We start from the raw sequence: 24025 nt of genomic DNA on the forward strand, positions 1-24025 counted from the left end.
CCCCTTAAGAATCTGCAGCCTGCTTGTATCATTTCTCATGGCGAGAATCTGCTAATTCATATCCAACCTATTTAGTATATTAAGCTTAGCTTGCATTTTTTTGTTTATTTGGTAGGTAGTCTGCTTTGATCTGTTTGCTGTCACTTATAATCACTTAAAATCTATCTTTTGTAGTTAATAAACTAGTTTTTGTTTTAATCTAAACCAATGATCTTTGAGTGGAGAGCTTGGGGAAAATCTCTGCTTGGTGACCACAAGTGTGTATTGTTCTCTTCACATTGAAGGAGAGGCGGACCGGGTATTAAACCCATAAACTGGCCAGATTTGACCAGGGCAGAATGGTACTGCTCTGGGGTCCTACGCTGGGAAGCTGGTGGTTAGAGAGCCTGTGTGTAACTGCATCTGGATGTGTCCTTACCTGTGTGAATGCTCGTGAAAGTGCAGGTGGGAGAGCTTTGCAGCTTGTCACAACAGTACAGTGTGAAAAGGAGCCCAGACCAGCGGGTCAGAGAGCTCATTGGTACCCCAGTTCCAGGTGGCACCCGTCACACACTCTGTATAGGTATGTTGTCTTTTTATTGTCACTTTGACATTATTTATTTCTGTTTAGGAGCCCATTGGGTGGTTACTCATTAAAACTAAATATTAGACTGGAGTAACTTTATCAAGAGAAAACTGGAATAGCGGGCTGTGTGTATATTAAAGAACTTGTATGGATGACCTTTGTATTCCTAGAGATTACATAATATCTTTTGTCATGAGCTATTAAAGGTAACATTACCTGTCTAGATTGGCATTTTCACTATCTTTGGCATTCACTGCACCCTTTTGATTACCTAAAGGACCAGCTCAAGTTTCATTAAGTCACTGAACCACGTGATTAGAGACAAACAGATAAAAAGTTGCGACATTGTTCTTTACCTAGTCACAACACTGCCCAGACCAGAGAGAGGAAAAAAAAACAACTGAGAAGTCAGACAGAGAACAAGAAACTGAGAGTACCGAGCTAAAATGAACCTTCTTCCTAGCTTTTCCATTGAGACCTGGGCTCTCCTGGTTGCACTGCTGTTTCTCCTGATACTGTAAGTATAATTCTACACATTGCTTTTCTACTTGTGTTGGTTTCAAATTCTTGAAGAAGAGCCACTGTTAATTTAAATGTTACAGGTCATTTCATAGAATCATATAAGTGTAGGGCTGGAAGGGACCTCAACAGGTCATCTAGTTCAGTCCCCTGAACTCAAGACTGGACTAAGTAATAACTAGACCATTCCTGACAGGTGTTTGCCCAATCTGCTCTTAAAAACCTCTAATGCAGTGGTCCCCAAACTTTTGAGAGTTATGCCCTGTCTGCGCCCTCCCCGGGGCCAGAAGCAGAGGGAAGGAATGTGGCCAGGGGTAAGAGGGCCAAGGTTGGGGGCTGCAGCTGGGGGTGGGTCTGGGGCAGGGCCAGAAACAGGGTTAGGGTTAGGGTTAGAGCCAGGTCCAGAGCCAGGGCCAGGGGCTGAGGCTGGGTGTGGGAGCATCGCTGCAACTGGGCTGCAGTGGGGCCAGCAGCCAGGCCCACGCCAGGGCCTGTCAATGGCTCCACTACTGCTCCTGCCCCCAGCCTTGGCCCCGGGCCAAGAACGAAGCCAGGGCCAAGGGCCGAGGCTGTCGTGGGGCCGGGAGTGGAGCCGCACCGAGGCTTGGGACAGGGTCAGGCACGGGGCTGGGAGTTAGCACCACTACTGGGGATGGGGCCAGAGCAGAGCTGGGATTGGGGCAGGGTTGAATGGCGTTCCCTCCCTGCCTCCCATGGGAGCTGGCCCAGCCTGCCGCATCCCCTGAATGTTCCTCTGCACCTTCCTAGGGGGGGTGCACCCCACAGTTTGGGAACCTACGCTCTAATGACAGATTCCCCAACCTTCCTAGGCAATTTGTTCCGGTGCTTAATTACCCTGACAGGATGTTTCCTAATGTCCAACCTATACCTCTCTTGTTGCAATATCAGCTCATTGCTTTTTGTCCTATCCTGAGAGGATAAGGAGAACAATTTTTCACCCTCCTCCTTGTAATAACATTTTTATGTATTTGAAAACTGTTACCCTGTCCACCTCAGTCTTCTCTTCTCCAGACTAAACAAACACCGATTTCTTTTTCAATCTTTCCTCATAGGTCATGTTTTATAGACCTTTAATCATTATTACTGCTCTCCTCAGGACTTTCTCCAATTTGTCCACATTTTACTGAAATGTGGTGCCCAGAACTGGACACAATACTCCAGCTGAGGCCTAATCAGCACAGAGTAAAGTATAAGAATTACTTCTCATGTCCTGTTTACAACACAGCTGCTGATACATCCCAGAATGCTGTTCACTTTTTTTGCAACAGTGTTACACTATTGACTCATTTTTAGCTTGTGATCCACTATAATCTTCAGATCTCTTCCCAGACTATTCCTTCCTGGGCAGTCATTTCCCATTTTGTATGTGTGCAATTGATTGTTCCTTCCTAAGTGCAGTACTTTGCATTTGTTCTTACTCAATTTAATTCTATTTACTTCAGACCATTTCTCCGGTTTGTCCAGATCATTTTGAATGTTAATCCTATCCTCCAAAGCACTTACAACTCCTCCCAGCTTAGTATAGTCCGCAAACTTTATAAGTGAACTCTCTATGCTGTTATCTAAATCATCTATGAAGATATTGAGCAGAACTGGACCCAGAACCAATCCTTGCAGTACCCCACTCAATATGCACTTCTAGCTTGACTGTGAGCTACTGATTACTACTCTCTGGGAATGGTTTTCCAACCAGTTATGCACCCACCTGATAGTAGCTCCATCTAGTCCAGCGGTCACCAACCTGTTGATCATGCTTGACTGGTCAATTGTAGAGGATCTCCCAGTCAATTGCAATCTCTGGCAGCACAGAGGGGCTGCCACTAAGAGAGGTTCCCTGCCTGCACCAGCCCCACGCTGCTCCCAGAAGTGGCCAGCATGGCCCTGGGGGCAGGGGAGTAGGGGTCTCCCTCCACATGCTGCTCTAGCCTAAAAGCACCACCCCACACCTCCCATTGGCTGGGAACGGAGAGCTGTGGCCAAAGGGAGTTGTGGGGGCAGTGCTTGCAGAGAAGGGCAGGGCACGGAGTCATGTGCTGCTGCCCACCCAGGGGCTGCAGGGGCATGTTGGTCCCTTCTGGGAGCGGCATGGACCTTGGTAGGCAGGGAGCCTACCTTAGTGGCAGCCATGCTGCACAGCCAACCGGAAGCTGCCAGCAGTAAGTGGTGCCCAGATGAAGGCCGCATCCTAAACCCCAGGCCTGAGCCCCTTCCAAGACCCAGTACCCCATACCCCCTCCAGTACCCCAAATCCCCTCCTGCACCCCAAGCCCCAGCCCTGATCCCTCTCCCAGAGCCAGTACCCCATATCCTCCCACACCCCAACACTCTGCCCCAGCCCTGACCCCTCTCCCAGAGCCAGCACCCTTTACCACTCCTACACCCCAACCCATTGCCCCAACCCAGAGCCCCCTCCCAGAGCCCACACCCCACACCTCCTCCTGCACCCCAACATTCTGCCCCAGCCCAGAGCCCCCTCCTGCACCCAAACTCCCTCCCAGAGCTTGCACCCGTCACCCCCTCCTGCATCCCAACACCCTGTCCCAGGCTCAGCCCAGAGCCCCATCCCACACGGTGAATCCCTTAGCTCCAGCCCAGTGCCTGCACCCCCTCCTGAACCCCAACCCTCTACCCCAGCGAAAGTGAGTGAGGTGGGGGGAGAGCGAGTGACAGAGAGAGGGGGGCATGGAGTGAGTGGGGCAGGGAAGGGGCGGGGCCTCAGGGAAGGGGCAAGGTAGATCCTGGGTTTCCTGAAATTCAAAAAGTGATCTTGAGTATAAAAAGGTTGGAGACCATTGATCTAGGCTATATTTCCCTAGTTCGTTTATGAGGAGGTCATGCAGAACAGTATCAAAAGCCTTACTAATGTCAAGATATACCCCATCTATTGCTTCCTCCCATCCACCAAGCTTGTTACCCTGTCAAAAAAAGCTATCAGGTTGAAATATTAAGCCATGAAATATTAGGTTGAAATATTAGGATATGGAATGTTTGAAAACAAATATTCCATCTCTATAGGATCCCCAGCCCTTGAAATTCTTCATGGCCTCTCTGGTTAGTATATTTCAAGACATCTGGACAAAGGGATGGTCCACCCATCCTAAACTCAAGGAAGAGAGATTTGGCATATTCTCATGAATGGTTACTAAGACAAAGTAACAACAAACCCTTGGGATTATTAATTATTTATTTAGCAGTAGCTGCCAGAGGACCTAGCTAGGTTTGGGCCCCATTGTGTTAGGTGCGACGCAAACGTGTAGTAAGAGATGGTCCTTGATGATCTTACAATCTAAAGGTTGCCCTACAGAAAGGATATGCAGTAAATGGCACTAGCTCATGCTATTCTACACACACGCTCTGCAAGATCAGTGGAAAGACAATGCAAGAAAATAGCATCCATGAGAGCAATTTTCAGGGTAGGAGTGAGTGGACCCTGGTTTTCTCACATGCCAATGCTGTTCTGCTATTAATGGCTCGCAGGCTGGAAGCTTGAAGTTGCTAAGAAGTTGCTGAGGGAATCTTTATATTAAGACTTCCAGTGACGCAGGAAAAGTAGCACAGATACAGCCTAGAACAGAGCTAGACAAAGACTGCACGTTTTTAGATCTAGAGCCTAATGATTAATGTGATCAACAGCACAGTCCATTTATTTGCTCTGCACTGGCTACTGTTCAATAACATCTGCCTTCTGAAACTATTAACCCTATTCCTGAACTTCTTTGTGTTACCTGGACTGAGGAGCCATTCAAGGATCCTTCTGGGGGTACACTCTGATCTTCAATTTGGGAGAAGCTCTTCACCTTCTATGGCCCAAATTTTCATATTGCAGCAATTCTGTGGCCATCTAAGACTTCTTGGTTGTCATGCTGCATTCTGTAGCTACTTGGAATTTTGTTGTGGCAACAGGGATAGAACTGCTCCAAAAATACATGCTTCTGCTCTTTGAGCTGAAATAGAACATCCACTGAGTAGTCACATCGGGCTTATGATTCACAATTGAGCACTTTTGAATCTGTCTAGGGCAGTGGTGCTGTCCAGGACATTGCTTTACTTCCTGAGCAATAAAATTATGTAAGCCAGTTCAATATGCTATTTTCTATTCCTTACACTGGGGTTTGGGATAACTTGGATCTCAAACAAACTAAGATGAAGACCCTTCTGTTTGTTTTCATTGTTTGCAAATGTAGTGGTTATACTCTGACATTACAACAAGTGTGTTATTCTGTGTTGTCCTGGCTACATTTCTGTCCTGTCCTACTAATACCTGTCACTTCTGTAGCACCATCTGTCTGAGGATCTCACAGCATGTTACAAATGGTGAATTGAGCCTAACAGCCCTGGGAGGTAGGCAAGGGTCATCATCTCAATTTTAAAGATTGGAAAATGGAGCCAGTGACTTGTGCTAGGGTCACAGCAAGCCAGTGACATACCCTGAAAAAAAAGCCCACATTTCCTTTCTTACAGGTCCATGCTAAGCACACTAGGCAATGCTAAACCGCAGAGATTGCTATAGTACAGTGGTGAGCAAGTATTCCCTGTAGATACAGGCACACTTGGACCAGAGTCATCAAAACTGGCAAATGCTCTGGCAAGAGTTCTCCACGTGCAAACTGAGGATAATGATGTTTCCTTTTTCCTCACTCTTTATCTGTCTTGGCTGTCTGGACTGTAAGCTCTTGGGGACACAGATTCTCCAACAGTGTGTTTATATAGCACCTATCACAGTGGGGATTTCTAGGCATGACTATCATACAAATACTAACTAGTAATAATAAAGAGAGGTGTAAGTTACACCTCCCTACCCCAGCATGGCTCCTGGTGTCCCAGGGAGAGGTCACCTGGAAGAAAGGCAGGCTGAATGGCAGGTGGTGTTCTGGGCCAAACAAGGCCTTTGATATAGTTTCCTTGACAAACACTGGAGCTATAACATTCATTTGGCCACAAAGCTCTCGCTTGGGAAGCTGGTAACCTCCATCTGAAAACAAATATAGTATTTGAAAAGCTCTTTCAACACAGCCAAAGACAAGCTTCAAAATGATGCAGCCCAGATCTTCACAGAGAAGCAGAGAGCCCTGAGGTAGGCATAATAATGTTACAACACCAAAATAGGGTGCATCAGAGGAGAGAAATCTGCAAAGCTTTCAACAAAATCCAAACAGAAACCCCTCAGACGGGGCCCCCGACACACTGCTGCACTAACATTGGGCTAAGCACAGGGAGAACAGTACATGAAATTAAAGTACAGCCTTCACAAAAGCCCTGCTCAGGACCTAACTTCCAGCTCCATTTTGATTTCTCTGCAAAAAAAAAAAGCTTTGTTCTCATTTCTTCATTACTTTCTGGCTCCTCTTTGTGAGCTGGCAACGAGCCTAGAGAGGCTTCTCTTCTGCATTTTGCTAATGGGTTGAAGACTCCATTTTTACTGGAGAACCTATTTCTTTATGAGAGGCTTGCTTTTACCTCAGGGCTACTCTCCAAAGATTTGTGGTGCAGCTGTGAGGTTTATCACTAGCTATGTTTATTAAATAGCTTTACAAAGCACAATTTTTTTGGACCACACTTTCTAGCTTCCAGAGTGGATGCTTCATTCCTGAGCTAATGCAACAGTTTCACTTCTTCTGGATAGGCTTTGAGGTCTTTCAGCCCCGACATCACTGCAATTACTGTCCTGGAGCCTTCAGATTCTGCTGTTATTTTTACAGATATGGGATCTGGCCATTTGGTTTTTTCAAGAAATTGGGCATCCCTGGACCAAAGCCACTGCCTTTCTTTGGAACTGTCTTGGAGTATCGTAAAGTGAGTGTTTGAAGGCTTCTCTTGGCTCCAGAAATATGTGTCCATCATTGTAGGGGACTACGGAAGACTGTGTCACGGCCTAGCTAGGGTGTCTCCGCTTTCTCGGCGGCCTTGCGAAAAGCCCCTGCTTGCTAAGTGGCCGGTCATTGTAGGACACAGCATGCCAGTTATAACTTGCTTTTAACTGGTTGAAACCAGTTTGTATGGCCTTAGGCCAAAGGGCAGACATAGCCTGTGGGAAGTCCCTTTTTGCATATGTATGAGTTGCTTTTGTATTGTGTATATATAGCTGTATGCTTCTGGTCCGCCTTTGGACTCCGACCCAGGCCGAGCTGAGCTTCGGTTCTGGGTTCCCCGCCTAAGTGACAGCAACGCCCAGGGTCCCCTTTGCGGATGTGTCACTTTACCTTCATTAAAGCCAAATAATTCACTGTGTGTGTGGGCCTCGTCCTTGCAGAGCACTCAGGCACGTAACATTCATACAATAGCCAGATCTGTATACTGCATTGATGAGTTCTCCCGTGTGCTAAGCTCTGCTCTAATGCACAGGTTGTATAGGATCCAATGCAGGATAACATTTCTGTAATGCAGATTGTAATCTGAAGAGCATGATGAGCCCTGGGGTGATTGTCCAACACATGTGAACACATATAGGTGGCTGGTTTGCAGTCACTATTTACTGAGTTCCTAGCAAACAGTTTACTTACAGACTCCTTAACCTCAAGCATGATACGCTCCTAGAATAACTAGATCCAGCTATGTTCTTACAGGATTCTATCCCTCATAAAGATGTTAGGAGTCACACAAGTCTCAGGAGCTGCACACAGGAGTGCTTGGCCTGGCTGCTAGCTCTAGACTTTTAAGTCCCACTACAGCCCCATTCCCAGCCTCTTCCCTGGCAACCCTGCTTCTTTTCTAATTTCATTTTGAAAATCTCTCTCTGCAGGGTTTCTTGGTGTTTGACTCTACGTGCTATGAGAAATATGGGAAAATCTGGGGGTGAGTATGTTTAACAACCAATACTGTTTGGTAGTCTCCTCACATTATCCTATAGTCAGAATCCAAATCAGAGGGTGAAAAAAAATCCATCGAAAGAGGAGAGCTCAAAGGCCCGAATTTTGTAACTGGACCCTGTTCTCCATGTGGAACCCCAAAAAGGTTGATGAGGCAGCACCCAGATGCAAGCATCCATTCACACAGAGCTGACTGCAGGATCCGGGCCACAGACATGCTATGCACATGTTAATCTGAACTCTCACATGAAAGCAGTTCCCTATCAGATGCAGACTGCCAGCTCCTGCTCTCACTGAAGTTAATGGCAAAACCACCATTGACATAAAAGGAAATTTGTAACTTAGAAGTCCAGTTCTCCTGGATTGCAAACTGTAAAGGAAGGTATATGTATTCCAGATACTACACAGCTATGCTGTTATTGTATATAGATTCCAGTTCTACCAACTCTGTTTTCATCTCTAACCCTGACATGCTGAAGCATGACACATTTACATTACCACTGGTCTTACTCGACACTGGATACTCCCTATACCATTTGCCACTGCGGTTATTACTTGGGCTACATGCTCTGGTATCTTCTGCAATCTATCCAGCTGTCCCTTATAACATTTTCTCGTCCTTTCAAAAACCCATATAAATTCATATTTAACTTATGTCCATTATAGGATAATAAATCTTTAAAAATCTGGTCTTAAAACCATGATTTAAAACAAGAATTCAAGCCAATCTACAGGTGTATTTCAGCGCAACCAGCTGAAAAGATTCAAGTACGTGAATCAAAAGAGTGGAATAAATTTACTGCTAACATCATGACAGACAGTAAGAGTCTGGAAATCTATAGTCCAAAGAGTGAAAGTGAAGGTACCTACTATCTTTAGGATTCAGTAGCTTTGTGTTCAGTACCTTTCATCTCTCATTGATTTTAGAAGGTGTTTGACCTTTTACAGGATTGGACCCTCTCTTTAAAATTTGTAAAAAAAAAAGTGAAGCAATCCTTTTATTTTTGCATTGTGTGATAACTTACTGTGACATCTTGCTGAGCATTATTTGCTCCTGATAAAGCTTTTGTTATTATTCAAGTTATGCATGACATCGCATGAGGGGCTTGTGTCACAGAAAATTTTGTACTATTGATCATTTGTTTTTGGAAAAGATTTTCCAGTACAAATCTCAAAAAGAAAAAATCCTATTCTAGCTCCAGAGAGAGGGAAGGGATTGTTTTGAGGAAAGATTGAATGGAATAAATGTTTTACTTGGGAAAATGAGGAACTATAGAGAGCTGTCTATGTGAATTTGAAGGGCATAAGCACCAAAGAGGGAGAGGAGTTTAGGGCAGCAAACTGAAGTACAACTAGGAGGAATGGGATGAAATTAAATGAGCATCATCCATTTAAAAATGACACCTTGGCCTGAAATCTTTTACTTACTAGAGATACCAGTAGCACCCACATGACTATAAATGAAAGAAAGTTGAGAAAAAACAGTATTTCTCTCTATAGCTTCAGTTTGTTAACTATGTGCATTTGACAGAACTTTGTACATAGTCATTTTCACCATTTCCCCGGATACTCAGTTCCTCCTATTCTTTGCGTGGGTCTTTAATACAACTACAAGAAACAGAAAACTAATTTAAAATACAACTGTAATACTGTAAGCATTACAGGGGGAACTGGGAATGGGTATGTACTGCACCTAAAACTCCATTTAACTTGCTTTTTTTGAAGTGACTAAAATATGATGGTGGGTCCCTTTCAGAAAAGAAACATGTAGGCTGTATATTGCGGATATTTATGTATGTGTGAGAGAGATTTTTCAGACAGGCATAGTCTCTCAAAGAAAACATTCCTGCAGTGACTGGAAATGGCAGGAATATATGGTGGCCTGAAAGGCCTTCTCCATCTCTAATTTCTATGATTCTGTATTTCTAGTCAGTGCACTTTGCTATAGAAGCTAATAAAGACTAGGACTTGTAGCTATCAGAGAAACATCAGGGAGCAAGGAGCTTTGGTTTAACTCCTGACTTTCACTTATAGTAGTTAATCATGAATTTTTATTGCTTTTCCCCCATAGGTTTTATGATGGCAGGCAACCTGTGCTGGCTGTCACAGATCCTACAATAATTAAAACTGTGCTGGTGAAAGAGTGCTTCACTACCTTTACCAACCGGCGGGTAGGCTTGTAATCATTAATATTAATCAGAAAGATGCAATAAAGCCGTAAGAGCATCAAATACTGTAGTTGAACACCGTAGGGATACACAAGATTTCTTATGGAGATGCAGAACGAATGCACACCTGGGATTAATCTAAGTGGCCACTGCATATTCCTAAAGGAGCAAGGGAGCAGGGGGACCTCACCTGGAACTGGATACCCTGGCTCTCAAAGAAAACTGGTTGACTGCATTTTAAAAGCTGCTTAGCTTGTTGATTTTTATTTATTAAAAAAAAAAGTATTTAGGACAAAGTCAGCTCTCAGTTACACCAGTATAAATGAGAGCTGAATTTGATTGTGTGTGTGTGTGTGTGTATGTGTGCACAAGTGCATGTGCACCACTCGGAGTTAGTGTGTATACAGTTGTACAGGTCTTCCCCCTTGCATGTGGAGTTGGTGTCTTCTTGTGGGTATATCTGCCTAAGTGTAACCAGTTTGGGTAAGTGTGTGTATGTGGGGAGGAAAAAGGATTGCTTTGTGCACTCTTATCTTTATTAGAGAAACCCTGTAGCTTCTTGACAGTTATAAACTTTCCTTTGTCACCCTAGAATATAGGTCTAGTGGGAGAGCTGGAGTTGGCTGTCTCCATAGCTGAGGATGAGAAGTGGAAGAGAATTCGCACTGTGCTCTCCCCAACCTTCACCAGTGGGAAGCTAAAGGAGGTAAAATCCAGAGGATCAGTCACAAACTAACCCTTGGGTCAGTGCCCAGATGGCGTTCAGGCTGAGATAGTTATAATGGTCTGGTCTCTTCAGTCTGATTCAAATTATTAAACTGGACTATTTCATTTGGGCCTCCTAATGGAAAAAAAAAGAAAAAAGGAAAAAGGATTAAAACAGAAAGCCCCCAACAGTAGAAACAGATCAAGTCTAAGTATTAATGAACCTCCCCTCTGCTTTTCACAAGCTACGCTTAATGAAGAAGTAAAATTTGATATGTTTAAGTCATGTCCTGTAATGTGTCTTTCAGATGTTTCCCATTATCAAGCATTACGGGGAGGTTTTGGTGAGAAATGTTCAGAAGAAAGCAGAAAAGGATGAGCCCGTGGACGTTAAGGAGTGAGTAACTCTGCCAGGAATAGGAACAGCAAATCTTGTTAGCAACTCTTTGGTTCATTCATTACTGGCAATGCAGATTGTTCTTGGATAAATCAGACTTCTGAAGTGATGAACAGGGCTAAGATGAAATTTAAAAGGGAAAATTTAGGCTAAATCTCAAGAAAAACTCCCTGGGGTGAAACCTGTGGAATAGTTTCTCAAGTGAACTGGTGGAAGCCCCAAAGTTTGGCACATTTTAAACTAGAGTGGAAAAAACCCTAGAATATGTAGTGTAGGGAACAACCCTGCACTGGGAAGGAGATTGAGAGGATGGGTTAACAGACTTTTACTATCTCTAAGTCTATGATTTAATACATGAAGACCAAAGCTGAGACTTGGTCAGACAAAACTTTTTTGTAAAGGTGTGCTTCCATGAAGGGTCTTAGATGGTGAATCCTTTGGGGGCAGAGACTGTGTCTTTTTGCCTGTGTTGACCCAGCATGTTTGGGCACTACTGGAATACAAATAATAAATAAATAAATAAATAATATATTATTATTTGATTTTTATTTAATTTTTGACAGCTTGTTTATTCTACCACTGGAGCACACAGATTTAATATCAGCTGTCAGCAGACCTAGGGCTCATAGCCTCTTAAAAGGCCACAGCCACCTGACAAGATATTCACAGGTCCTTGAATAGTCTGATTCCACCAGAGGACACAGACATAGGCCAATACATTATGATGTGTAATATCCAGAGCAAGGCTACCAGCTTCTACATTCTGAGAGCTCTACGTAAAACGTCATGAAAACCTATCCCTTTCCCTATAGATGTTCTACTTGTGTTGAGTACCTTGCCCCACCCTTTTCAACAGCATAAAGAAAAGTCTCAGGAGAGTTTTCTTTTCTTTAAGGAGATGCAATATAGGAAGGGAGGGAAAAGTTGTAATTACCTATTTCAAACATTAACTCCCCTATCTGTGTTCTATTTTTTTCTCAGCATCTTTGGAGCCTATAGCATGGATGTTGTCACTAGCACTTCCTTCGGTGTGAACATTGACTCCATGAACAACCCCAAAGATCCTTTCGTCAAGGAAATCAAGAAGCTAGTGAAATTTAACTTTTTTGACCCACTCTTCATTTTGATATGTAAGTTGGCTCTTGCTCACGAAAAATTCCATTTAAGTGTTTCGTTTTGAACCGTGACTTCAGCATCAGAATCAGACAAGCGGTCTATTGGTTACACAATACAAGTGGCTATACCTTAGCCTATAAGCCAATGAGTAGGCAACTTTACTGCTAAGGATAAAAGTCTCAAGGGTCATCTTAGACAAATTCTGCTCTAATTTATACCCATACAATCCCACTGATGAGAATCATCTGGAGTTACGCAAGTGCTAGTGAGCTCAGAATTTTGTCTATGGATTATGGAAAGGAGCACAATGCTGTGGGGATGATTTGGAGATGTTTGCTGGGACATGAGAGGTTAGTGAATCTCAGAACATTGAGGTCAGTCTGAAATGACTGGAAGAATTTCAAAGAATTTTCATTCTGGTCAATATCACTGCAGGATTGCTAGTGCAAACTGGAGGAATGTCCTGCCCTCAGAATATGACTCACCAGTCTCAATGACAGTGGCACCAGTCAGACGTGGTGTGAAATAGTGGAATGTTCCTTTTGCTTTCATCTACATTTAGGGCTAAATTATATCATTTGTGCAGAAACCTGAGTAGAGGCAGGGTGGAGTCCATCTGCCCCACAGGGAACATGGCGGCGGACAGGCCCTCAGTGGGCTCAAAAGTGCACAGGAGATGTGAACAAATAGACCCATCATTTAGATGCAGCCTCATCTTTCTAATAAACGTTTCCAGTTCTAATTAATATTTTACCATAGATATCTTAGGTGAAATGGACTTTTATTCCCTGGACATTGCTTCAGTCACAGTTATTTTTGTCTCCCTTCTAGTTGTATGCCCATTCCTCATTCCCCTTCTTAAGAAGATGAATGTGAATTTTTTCTCCAAAGATGCCTTAAAATTCTTCACAACGTCGATCACCAAAATAAAGGAGGAACGTGAAAAAGACGCCAAAGGGGTAAGCAGGACTTTCCCAGTCATGATGCCAGAGAACATTCTCTATTCAGTTAGGCCAAGTGCAAAACACTTACTTGCTTGAGTTAGAGTCTAGCAAAGGACCATAATAGCGTGTGTGCATCAGTGATCTCAGCCTATATCAGGGTAAAAACCAAGCAAACTAGATTGCAGTTTGGGCCTGCAGATTATGATTTACAGAAAACGACCTTAAGGAGTAGACTTGGAGAGCTAGAGCAGACTGAGAGAGAGACCCCACTGAGCAAGCAGTAGAGCTATGCATCAATACACAGTGCAGTGTCATGGATATTGTGGTATTCAGGAGCACAGTCCCCAAAAGAATCAGTCTTCGCTCTCCAAAAATGACAGAATCACATTTATCTCCCTGCTAGACCTCCTCTCCCCAGAGTAATCCTGTTGTAAGGTAGCTACTTGTAAAAGTCACTTACTGAGATGTGATTATTACTTTCCCCTAAAATTGCACAGCTGTAGTAATGTGGGTGCTTTGCAAAGTGGACAAAAATAGTCTAGCTCTGCAGTCATCATTCCTTGCAACAGCAAGAGACCATGTCTGCTGTCTTTGCTGACGTCTCTTTGGGACTGGGCAGATGGAACCTTCCCAGAAGCGTAAGAGTTTCATGTTTTGACCTAATGTAACAAGAAAGGAATTTACATTCTTCTGGGTCCTCTCTGGCCACTCCTGGGGACTTAAAAATACAACATTTGTGTTCTGAGACCCATCTTTCTGAGCCTTCCCTAGGGGATCTCTCACCAGATCAGCTCTCCACTAAATGGTTACTTCTTTTCCCAGGGCCGAGTGGATTTCCTGCAGCTAATGATCGAATCCCAGAACTCAAATACTAGCCATGAAAGCAATGGAGTGACTCATACATATAAAGGTAACACCATAAAAATATCCATACTTGTGAGCGCCTTTGGGGGCTGCGGGAGTGAGGGGAATAGGAATAGGTGTCCTACTGGAGAGGAAATAAATAGTTCATCCCCCCATCTCCAGCTGGGGAGAGGACTCCTTGACTCACCTGGACTATACATAGATTTTTGTTCAGCATAGAGTTAGATGGGGATAAGTGATCACCACTTTTATGTAACACTTTTTCCACTAGTAGAATAGAAGACATGCATTCCAGGCCAACTCCTGCCATATAATCGTTAGCCTCAGCCAGTGAAAAATCTGGAGTTGGTACTTGACAAAAGGCCAGCTTTGCACCCCCCACCAGCTATTTGTTTGCATTGCATCACTATTCACAATTCATATAAAGAAAACTGCTGCAATTACAGCTTGGTTAGAAATATCCTCATTTCTCCTCAGGACGGGGTGATAGCAGGTGTCCTATGACATTTATGTAACCACAGAATACATGGGTTAGATAACCTAAAATGAACCACAGCAAACTTGGCAGGAACCCATGTTTGTGTGTTTGCTTTGTGTGTTCTGCATAAACCAATCAACAATGCCAGAGGTTACAAAGCAATCATTAGTCCCTGTTTAATTGTGCCATCATACCCCATCAGCCATGCCTATGGGATAATAATAATAATTAAGGCTAAGATATTGTCAGGAATACTTTTAGTAAAAGTCAGGGCAATAAAGAAAAATTTATGGAAGCCCGTGACCAGTCCCTGAATTTTACTAAAAATATTCCTGACAAAATGAGGAGCCCAGCTGCAGAGTCCCCACACCGCCTGCAAAGATTGAGCAGCTATGGGGGCGGTTCAAGCTCTGGGGGCCCCCACAACCTGTGGGGGCTTGGAGCTCCAGGGTCCCCCTGCTCAGAGCTCCAAGGTAACCCTGCCACCCACAGGGGCTGGGAGCTTTGAAGGACTCTTGGTGCCTGCAGCAGCATGGAACTCCAAGGGCTATGCTGCCCATGGTGGCTCAGAGCTCCAGGGTACCCCTGCCACCTACAGTGGCTTGGAGCTCCTGGTTCCCCTCCCCCATGGCAGCCAGGAGCTGGGGGCCCCCCCACTGCCTGTGGTGTCTGGGAGCTGTGGGGGAACCCCCACTGCCCGAGGCGGTTGGCACTTTGGCCCCGCTGCCTGGGGTGGCTGGGAGCTCCGGGAGGCCGCACTGCCTGTTTCAGCTGGGAGCTGTGTGGGGGTCCCCGCTGCCCACAGCAGGTCAGAGTTCTGGGAGGGCCATGCTGTGTGCATCTTCTGGGAGCTGCCGGAGGCCAGGAGCTGCAGCCCCACCACCTGCATCAACCGGGAGCTGCAGCCCTGGTGCCCACTTCTGCCAGGAGCTGCGGGGATCCTGCTGCCCATATCCACCAGGAGCTGCAAAGGGTCCCACCGTCCGCAGCAACAGGGAGCTGCGGGTCCCTCTTGCCATAGCGGGCGGTGGGGGGACCCCACAGCTCCCGGCTGACAGGGCTGAATTCATGGAGGTCGCTGGAAGTCACAGATTCCATTACTTCTGCAACCTTCATGAAAAAATTGTAGCCTTAATAATAATAAATCGTTGCCCATCTATACTTTTATAAAATTTACTATATACAAAGAATGCAGCCTATGTGCTGTAGTGTTTGGGTCTCAACTTTTCTACCTGTTTTCCTCTTTTCTCACAGGCCTGACTGATGCTGAGATCTTGGCACAAGCATTTATCTTCATTTTTGCTGGATATGAGCCCACCAGCAACTCCCTTTGCTACCTGGCTTACAAACTGGCCACCCACCCTGATGTGCAGCAAAAGCTGCAGGAGGAGATAGACTCTGTTTTACCAAACAAGGTAAGAGAACGTTGGCTGCTCAGTGATTGTATAGAGCCTCTTTAAAGCCAGTTTCTTCCCTCTAGTTACGTCAAGTTAATGAGACTGTTCTTTAATGACATTAAATACATGTGCTAAAAACCTACCATTTAATAAATACTGACTCTGCTATCCTGTGGAAGCTCTGATGGACACACTTTAAGAAATTTCTGCTTTCACTAAAAGGAGAGCCAATAACTTGCTTCCAAAATGACATATGTTCATTTCAGGGATGTTACATAAAGTATCGTGTGTGGAATATACCATGACTGTCTTGCAAACTCCATACCATGACTATTACATGCATAATAGCTGTTGTGCATTTCTCAAAATCTCCAGATGATATATGAGGGGAAGGGAGGCTCAGGGGATGGTGAACACGGATAACAGTAGCCTGCCAATACCAGGGATTACAAATCAATCTTTAGTACAATTTTTAAATCCCTAGTCTCAAACCAACACCAGTAACTCTGGCCATGGGACAATGAAATAAATCCTTACTGAGTCATATATATATATTATATCACCATACACAGACACAGAGACACACATACATATCTTGTTTTTCTTATCTCTGCTTGTCTATGTATTTTCCCCATACTACCCTTTTTTCTACCTATTTATCTCTCACATCAGAATTCACACACTCAGCAAGGGCCAAATTACCACTAGTTACTTTAACTTGCTAAACAACGAAGAGTAGAAAGTTATGCTCATGTAAAGGAGATGCTAGATGGGAGACATGGAGTATTCTTGGAACAACTCAGGAAATTCATACCATTATTCATGGGTACTCATATTATGGTGTTTGTGATCCCTTACACTAGACTTCTATATGTTTCAAGAGATGCCACTTTTCAAAAATGCATTGGCCACCCTCGGAGGCTCAGAGAATTGCTGATTTTAAGTACAAACTTTGTTTGCAAAAATGGGCAGAGATTTCCAGAAACTTACATTATTTAGGAAAGGAAAATTAAGGTGAACCCTTAGGTTCACACTGAACATTCAGTTCAGCATTGAATGTAGAATGTGCACTGTGACAGATGAGAGGGGAGGACATGATGGTTTCCACACTGGTCACGTGGAAATCTGATCTAGAGTCCCTCATGCCTGACAACCTTTTTCCCATTCCCCTAAAGGCTCCTCTTACCTACAATGCCCTGATGCAGATGGAGTATCTCGACATGTCAGTGAATGAAATCTTTAGGCTTTTTCCTCTTGGAGGACGACTTGAAAGGGTCTGCAAGAAAGACGTAGAGATAAATGGACTGACCATTCCAAAAGACACCATAGTTGTGATACCACCCTCTGTTCTGCACCGTATCCCAGAATACTGGCCAGAACCAGAGGAGTTCAGACCAGAAAGGTACAGAATCTATATCAATAGGAAATGAACAATACAATTATCTCTTTTACCTATATTACTTCATTCCTAAATATCAGTCTCTTACAAACAAATTCTTGTTGTGTTTAATCTTAACACCTGTTTGCCAATACAAAAGCTGGAGACGATTCATCCTTATGAAGACGTACCACTCATGATTCCCTAGTTAAAACTAAGTTGAATTTTGCACTTAAACAGGGATTTAACAACTCTGTTACACATGAAGAATACAATATATCCTCCTCGGAAGTACAGCACTTACTGTCCAAGTACAGAGTGAACTATCTGAGATTTTGCAAGTACATTGGTTGATTAATTTAGGAGTTAAAATTCATTTAAAAAATTAGTCCTTTTGAGAAATTTAGCACCCACTGTCAGATTATTTCTTTCTCCCATCTCAACAACAGAATAATACTGACATGTCAAGACTTCCCATATAGTTAGAACTCGCTGAAAACTTTTATAAGCTACATTTGAAAACCATTAGGATTAAAGGTAATTTTTTCCATTAGTATTCATCACTGAAAATTTTTCCTTCAGAAGGGGATGGCTATAGAGAATTCCACGTAGAACTGTCCTCTTTCAAACTGATACCATCTCCCACTGATGTCGGTGGGACTGAGGGCATACTTGCCCACAGTTAGATGTCATTTTCAAAATGGCCTCTATCTCCCATTATTCCCAGTAGGTCTGCAACAACAGGCTGCTCTTAATAAAGATGTCTGCTGACTTCACTCTCTCAGGAAACAATAGGAAAGAAGCAGTGGTCATTTTGAAAGAGTGGAACTCATGATGCTGCTAGCCTGGGTGCAAAGGACATAATTTGGGCTTTGAACTCAGATCCTCTCCACATCCCACCCTGAACATCCGAGGGGCTGTGTAATTATTAGACTGCTGGGATAACTGAAGATGTGCTAGTTCTAAAAGCAAAGTTTCCCTAATACACAATCAGAGGTTCTCTGAGAGAGAGAGATACTTGGCCTCCTTTTTCTTTGCTTCTCTAATTTCCTTATTACATTTGTGATTGGAATCAGGTTCAGTAAAGAGAACAAAGAGATGATGGATCCTTATACATACCTGCCCTTTGGAGCTGGACCCAGGAACTGCCTTGGAATGAGGTTTGCTCTCCTCTCCATAAAAGTTGCTATCGCCAGTCTGCTGCAGAATTTCACCTTCAGACCCTGCAAAGAGACCCAGGTGAGAAACCCAGATTTACATTTGAAAACTCAGGTGTGAAACCCAGATGATTATTTACTGGAAACAGTTAATTAAAAACATTTTAAATACTTTATTTGGGTAAACAGACGGTACACGGTGAAAAATGCAAAATAAATGTGCAACACAGATGAGAGAACATAGAAGTGTAATACATAGCAGATTGTAGATTGCATGCACTGTGTATAGTATACAGTGTTCTAAAATATACTGTGGGAGTAATTCTATAAGGGAAAAAATAGCAACCAAGGAAACATTACAGGACAGAAAGGAGAGGAAAGTGGTTAATCAGCTTTAGTGATGCCTTTATTCAAGTACATTAGTCAATAGGGTTACCATATTCCACAGAGGAATAAAATTGCTTGACTCCTAGCCAGTAATGATTATAAATGTGCGTCTTTGTTTCCATTGCTCAACTCCCTAAGTAGCATAAGGTGAGATATCTGGAAGTCAGACCTTGTCCTTCATCTAATTATTGAATGTGTCCCAAACAAATCCAAAACCTCTTTTGCTCTACTCTGGTTGCCCGTGCAGCCTTTCCTATGGGGGGCACGACAGGGAATGGCTTTAAGCTACTTATAAAGGGTTGAAACATTACCAGACTTTCCAAGTAAAATTATAACCACCTTTCACTAATACTAGGGCCACAAACATTGCACTTTTTTTAAAGCAAGAAATAAGCTCTTGTTGAGGTGAACTCTGCCTTCTGTGAAAGCTACAGCCATCATAAACCATCAGGAATACTGCAGTACAGACATATTGTGACAGACATGCTGTAGAAATGGTTTTGCCAAGGATCTGTCATTTCCTGGAACTGGGAACCTTGCTGTCTTACAAAAGCAAATGCCTTCCCTGAGCATCAAAGAGGTAAATTTAGTTGTGCATCATGAGGTCTACATGAGTGATCAGAAATAACCAAGGGCCACAAATGGCATTTCAGTAGGTGTGTATAATCCACAAAGGATGGATATCTTTTATACATTTCCTAGGAGGAAGGCAAGTGTGTGTTTGTCATTGGTGCCTGTAGTTTAATAAAGACCCACTTCACTTTCTGCTCTGAAAAGGGCTAATGCAGAAAGAGATCATTTTCTCTAAAAAGAACATTGGTATGCGCACTGTTTTCATTCAGAAATTCCCAGCCGGAAACACTAATGCTGTGTTTTACACAATTAGGTAGGCAAATGACATGGCAATCACAGAAATAATAGTGGAGACTTTGCACTAACATAGCATTTTTCTTCTATGGATTTCAAAGATCTCTACAAGACAGGAGAGCATCATTATCTCCATTTTTACACACAGGGAAGCTTAGTCAGAAAGCAGCAAAGTGACTTGCACGAGAACACACAATGTGTGTATCAGAACTGAGAAAAAAGTCCAGGTCTCCAGTCTCCCAGTCCTATATGCTGACCTAAGGAACACGCTGCCTCCTTGGAAACTACAAATAATGGGGAATACGAAATTTTACTGTAATGCTCATGGAGATTAAGCAATGATGAAAGAAAGAAGAGGTGAAGAACGGCAAAGACGCCTTCACACCGCTTGCTAGTTCTGTAACAGTTAGTTGAAATTCAGCTAAAAAGTGGTCACCTGAGTTTTTAACTGCACAGCAAATCCAGTTTTTGCAGTCATTAACTAACTGTGCAGTCAGGTTGTGAGGCCCTGACCTTGGCTCAAGTGCTTTTGGAATAGGATTGGAGAAACTCCTCTCCTGCCTTAGCTCCAGCCAACAATCCCCCTCACATGGGAGGGGGTGTCATAAGCATAAGTCCCAATTCTGAACCTTAGCGTCCAAAATGTGTGTGCCTGCATGAACCCTCCAAGCTTAATTACCAGCTTGGATCTGATAGCGCTGCCACCAGCCAGAATTCCAGTGTCTGGCGCACTCTAGTCTCCCCTAAACCTTCCCTGGGGGACCTCAAGACTCAGATGCCCTGATCTACAACAAAGGGAAATAACCCCTCCCCCTTGTCTCCTCTTTATTTCCTCCCCAGGCTTCCCCCCCTGGATGGTCCTAGGAGATACCCTATTTCAAGTCCTTGAAATGCAAACACAGAGAGATCAAGGTCCTCTGGTCAGGTGTTTGGTTCCCTTTGTTAACCCTTTACAGGCAAAAGAAACATTAACCCTTAGCTATCTGTTTATGACAGGGGGCAAGCCTGCTTATTTCACCTAGTGGGTCGTGATTGGCTACTGCCTCCTTCTACTTCTTCTAGCCACTGGAGGACCAAGTCTTGTTGGTTCTGTCAGTACCAGAGCCTGACTGGCCTCTCTAGGTAGTGCTCAGATGTCTAAATTTACTGCACCCTCTTTCCCAGGTGGCACTTTTCCATCTGGTGGGTGTGTCAAGGCACAGATGCCTCCTGCAGGGGGAAGAGAAGGCTTGGTAGACTCCATCACAGGCCTTGAACATAAGAAATGCTGAGCACCCGCTGCTTCCATTGAGGCCAGGGGGCACTCAGCACCTCCCAGGTCTGGGCCCATTAGGCCTGGATGAAACTTCCGTAACAAAATCCCAAGCAAGGAGTAAACTCTTCTGGATTGGGGGTTTGATAGAAAACCAAACGCATGTCCAAGTTTGTAAAACTTATAGTAACTGAGGGGCAGGTTTTGAATGAACCTGCACTGGATTTTGGGCAAACAAGGGAAAACAAAGGCATAATGTCTCTTTGATAATCTGTGTATATTTTATTTGCTGGGCTACAAATGTTCTTTTCTCCACTAATGTTGCAGATCCCGCTCAAGCTGAAGTCCGAGGGATTCATAACACCAGAGAAACCTATTGTTCTGAAGTTAGTCCCCAGAGCTTATACCTCACACCCGGAGGAGTAACACCCAACAGAGTTCACAGCAGCTTTCCAGAGTACCAGCAGAGGCTTTACACATCATTGGGTCTCTGCAACAGACACAGAAGAAGAGCTTCCATTCATTCCAAAGGCATTAACTAAATATCTACAGAAAAATGTGACTGTCAGAAATGTAAACTGAGTCACTGGGCAGTGATTGTAAATTGCTTTTATACCATCAGATTTAGAGAATGTATATAAAGAAAAAATTCTACTGAGGCACTGTTCTGCCTCTCTGACTCTTTTTAGTGAGATTCCTCCACCTGAAGAGGGAATTACTGTCCAATCCAAGAGGCAGTGGGAACTTCGTTGTTGAAATAGAAATCACTAGAGTTATTGGGGGCAGGGATGGGTGAATGACAAGGAATGGCAGGATTTTTGTGAGTTGTACTGATATTTGAAGAAGTGTGTATAAACTATTGGGCTGTTGAGTTTACTGGGATGTGATGAGACTATCCTAGAAAACAAATTTCTCTTGGGCCATATGTTAATGGAACAAAAGCGTGTAACATGTACAGAGAACAGAACGCATAAAATGTTTGTGAAAGGGCTTTCTGTTGTGTATTCTGAATAATTTGTTCACTTCTTACTTGAAAAAATATTCAGCCTGGACCCCTGAAATTATCCACATATAGCATCTTCCATTTAATTTACTGAATTTGGTCCTTCATTTAACTTGATCAAAGCTTCCTACTGTAAAGTGTATTACAAATAATACAATTCCTACCTAGTATTTTGGTTAAATGCAGGGATGGCCAAGCTGTGGCTCCAGACTCCCATGCGGCTCTTCAGAAGTTAATATGCGGCTCCTTGTACAGGCACCGACTCCTGGGCTGGAGCTACAGACACCAACTTTCCAATGTTCCAGGGGGTACTCACTGCTCAACCCCTGGCTCTGCCACAGGCCTTGCCCTCACTCCACCCCTTCCTGCCCCCTTCCCTGAGCCTGCTGTGTCCTCACTTCCCCCTCTCCCCACCCTCGCAGAGCCTCCAGCATGCCACAAAACAGCTGATTGGGAGGTGCAGGGAGGGAGGGGGAGGTGCTGATCAGTAGGGCTGCCAGTGGGCAGTGCTAGGAGTGGGTGAGGGAGCTGTTAGGGGGCTGCTGACATTTTACTGTGGCTCTTTGGCAATGTACACTGGTAAATTCTGGCTCCTTCTCAGGCTCAGGCTGGCCACCCATGAGTTAAGTGGATCACTTTAGGATAGGGTTATTAATTTGATCGCTAACTACACAACGTTGTCATTTAATCAATAAAGTAAAATTCTGAATGTGGGAGAGACCAAGAAAGAGCCCTCTGACAATGAACAAGATGACTGCAATGAAAGTTGCATTATTCAGGCATTATTATTGACACTAGGCACTGCTGTGTGCTAGGCACTCTGTGATATGAGCCTTCCTTATTGTATGGGTTGCAAGATCAATCAATCAGTAAGGTCAAACTGCTAGGAAGAGATCCTCAAGATAAGAGGCAGGCTACTACCCAGGGTCAAGTGATTCAGATAAATGCAATAACAAAAACCTAGCCTTTTGGGCATATACTTGATATGCCCTTTCCATATCAGCAGCATTTGTTTTGGTTGCTGTAGGATGAGGTAGAATATTCAAAGCAAACACACAAAATATAACTTACTAAGTCCTCTTTTGGGCAAGAAATGATTCTTGTTAGTAAAAATTACTAGAAACAACATGCCATAGGTGGTGTAATGATGCTCACTCTATAATATGGTAACACACTAGGCTTGTCTACATGAGAACACCTAAATGACAGGAGAGCTGGAACAATTTGTATAATGGGGGCGCTGAGAGCTGTTAGGGAAAATAACCCCCCCTCTATTATCTTGGATAAAGGGGAACCAGGAGATCTGTTTTGATAACAGCTGACCCTGCTGTCGAGACTACAGAAAAAGTGCTAAAACGGTAAAACCGCAGACTTGACTGGCAAAGACTATAACAGGAAAATAGGAAAATGTGTGAGAGTTGCTTGCTAAATAGCAATATGTATGCCATAGGGTAAATATTAGTCATGTTTTGCAGCGTTAGCAATTTGAATTCCAAAATAAGGCTGTATCTATGTGTGACGTTTTGCGGTTTTAACCTTTATAAGCTCAGTAACATTTGTAACAGGCAGGCCAGCCTAACCCTTGCATGGGAGCACGCTGGCCTCCGCTTGTGCACAGGTGTAATCAATAAAGGAGCCTCCGGCTGTCTGATTTAAAATTCACGAGAGTGGTGATCTTTTCCCCGACAGAGCCATTGAACCAAACTGTAAACTCTATATGTAATGGAAACCACTTCAAGCAAAGGGCTGCGGTAGCACCCCCAACATCCCTAGTTCCAGCACCTATACTAAATGATGCAATCCCTTTAATCATTTACAAAAGTGAAGTTGGTTCTGTGAAAGGCAGAATTGCTGCTCAGAGCAAAAGAAAAATATTTCACTTAATTCACCAAGCCCAAGTTACTAGGTATTCCATCACTAATTTTATTCCTAGGGATACATTTGATAGGGTCGAGTGTCTCTTGTTAATTGCACAACTAAGTGTTGGTCCAATTTTTCTTA

General features: G+C 43.7%; 1 protein-coding gene across 1 annotated transcript; it reads left to right on the forward strand.

The window, feature by feature from the left end:
• Window positions 1-952: 952 nt before the first annotated feature.
• Window positions 953-22258, forward strand: LOC116817552 (cytochrome P450 3A9-like). The gene is made up of 13 exons (XM_032767758.2): window positions 953-1082; window positions 6805-6898; window positions 7845-7897; window positions 9983-10082; window positions 10672-10785; window positions 11093-11181; window positions 12163-12311; window positions 13129-13256; window positions 14064-14151; window positions 15838-15998; window positions 17156-17382; window positions 18435-18597; window positions 21349-22258. Exons 1-13 carry the CDS (start codon window positions 1012-1014, stop codon window positions 21445-21447), a joined length of 1536 nt encoding a protein of 511 aa, XP_032623649.1. The 5' UTR covers window positions 953-1011; the 3' UTR covers window positions 21448-22258.
• Window positions 22259-24025: the final 1767 nt, after the last annotated feature.

This window comes from Chelonoidis abingdonii, chromosome 9, assembly GCF_003597395.2.
Source record: "Chelonoidis abingdonii isolate Lonesome George chromosome 9, CheloAbing_2.0, whole genome shotgun sequence".
Lineage (NCBI taxonomy): Eukaryota > Metazoa > Chordata > Testudines > Testudinidae > Chelonoidis > Chelonoidis abingdonii.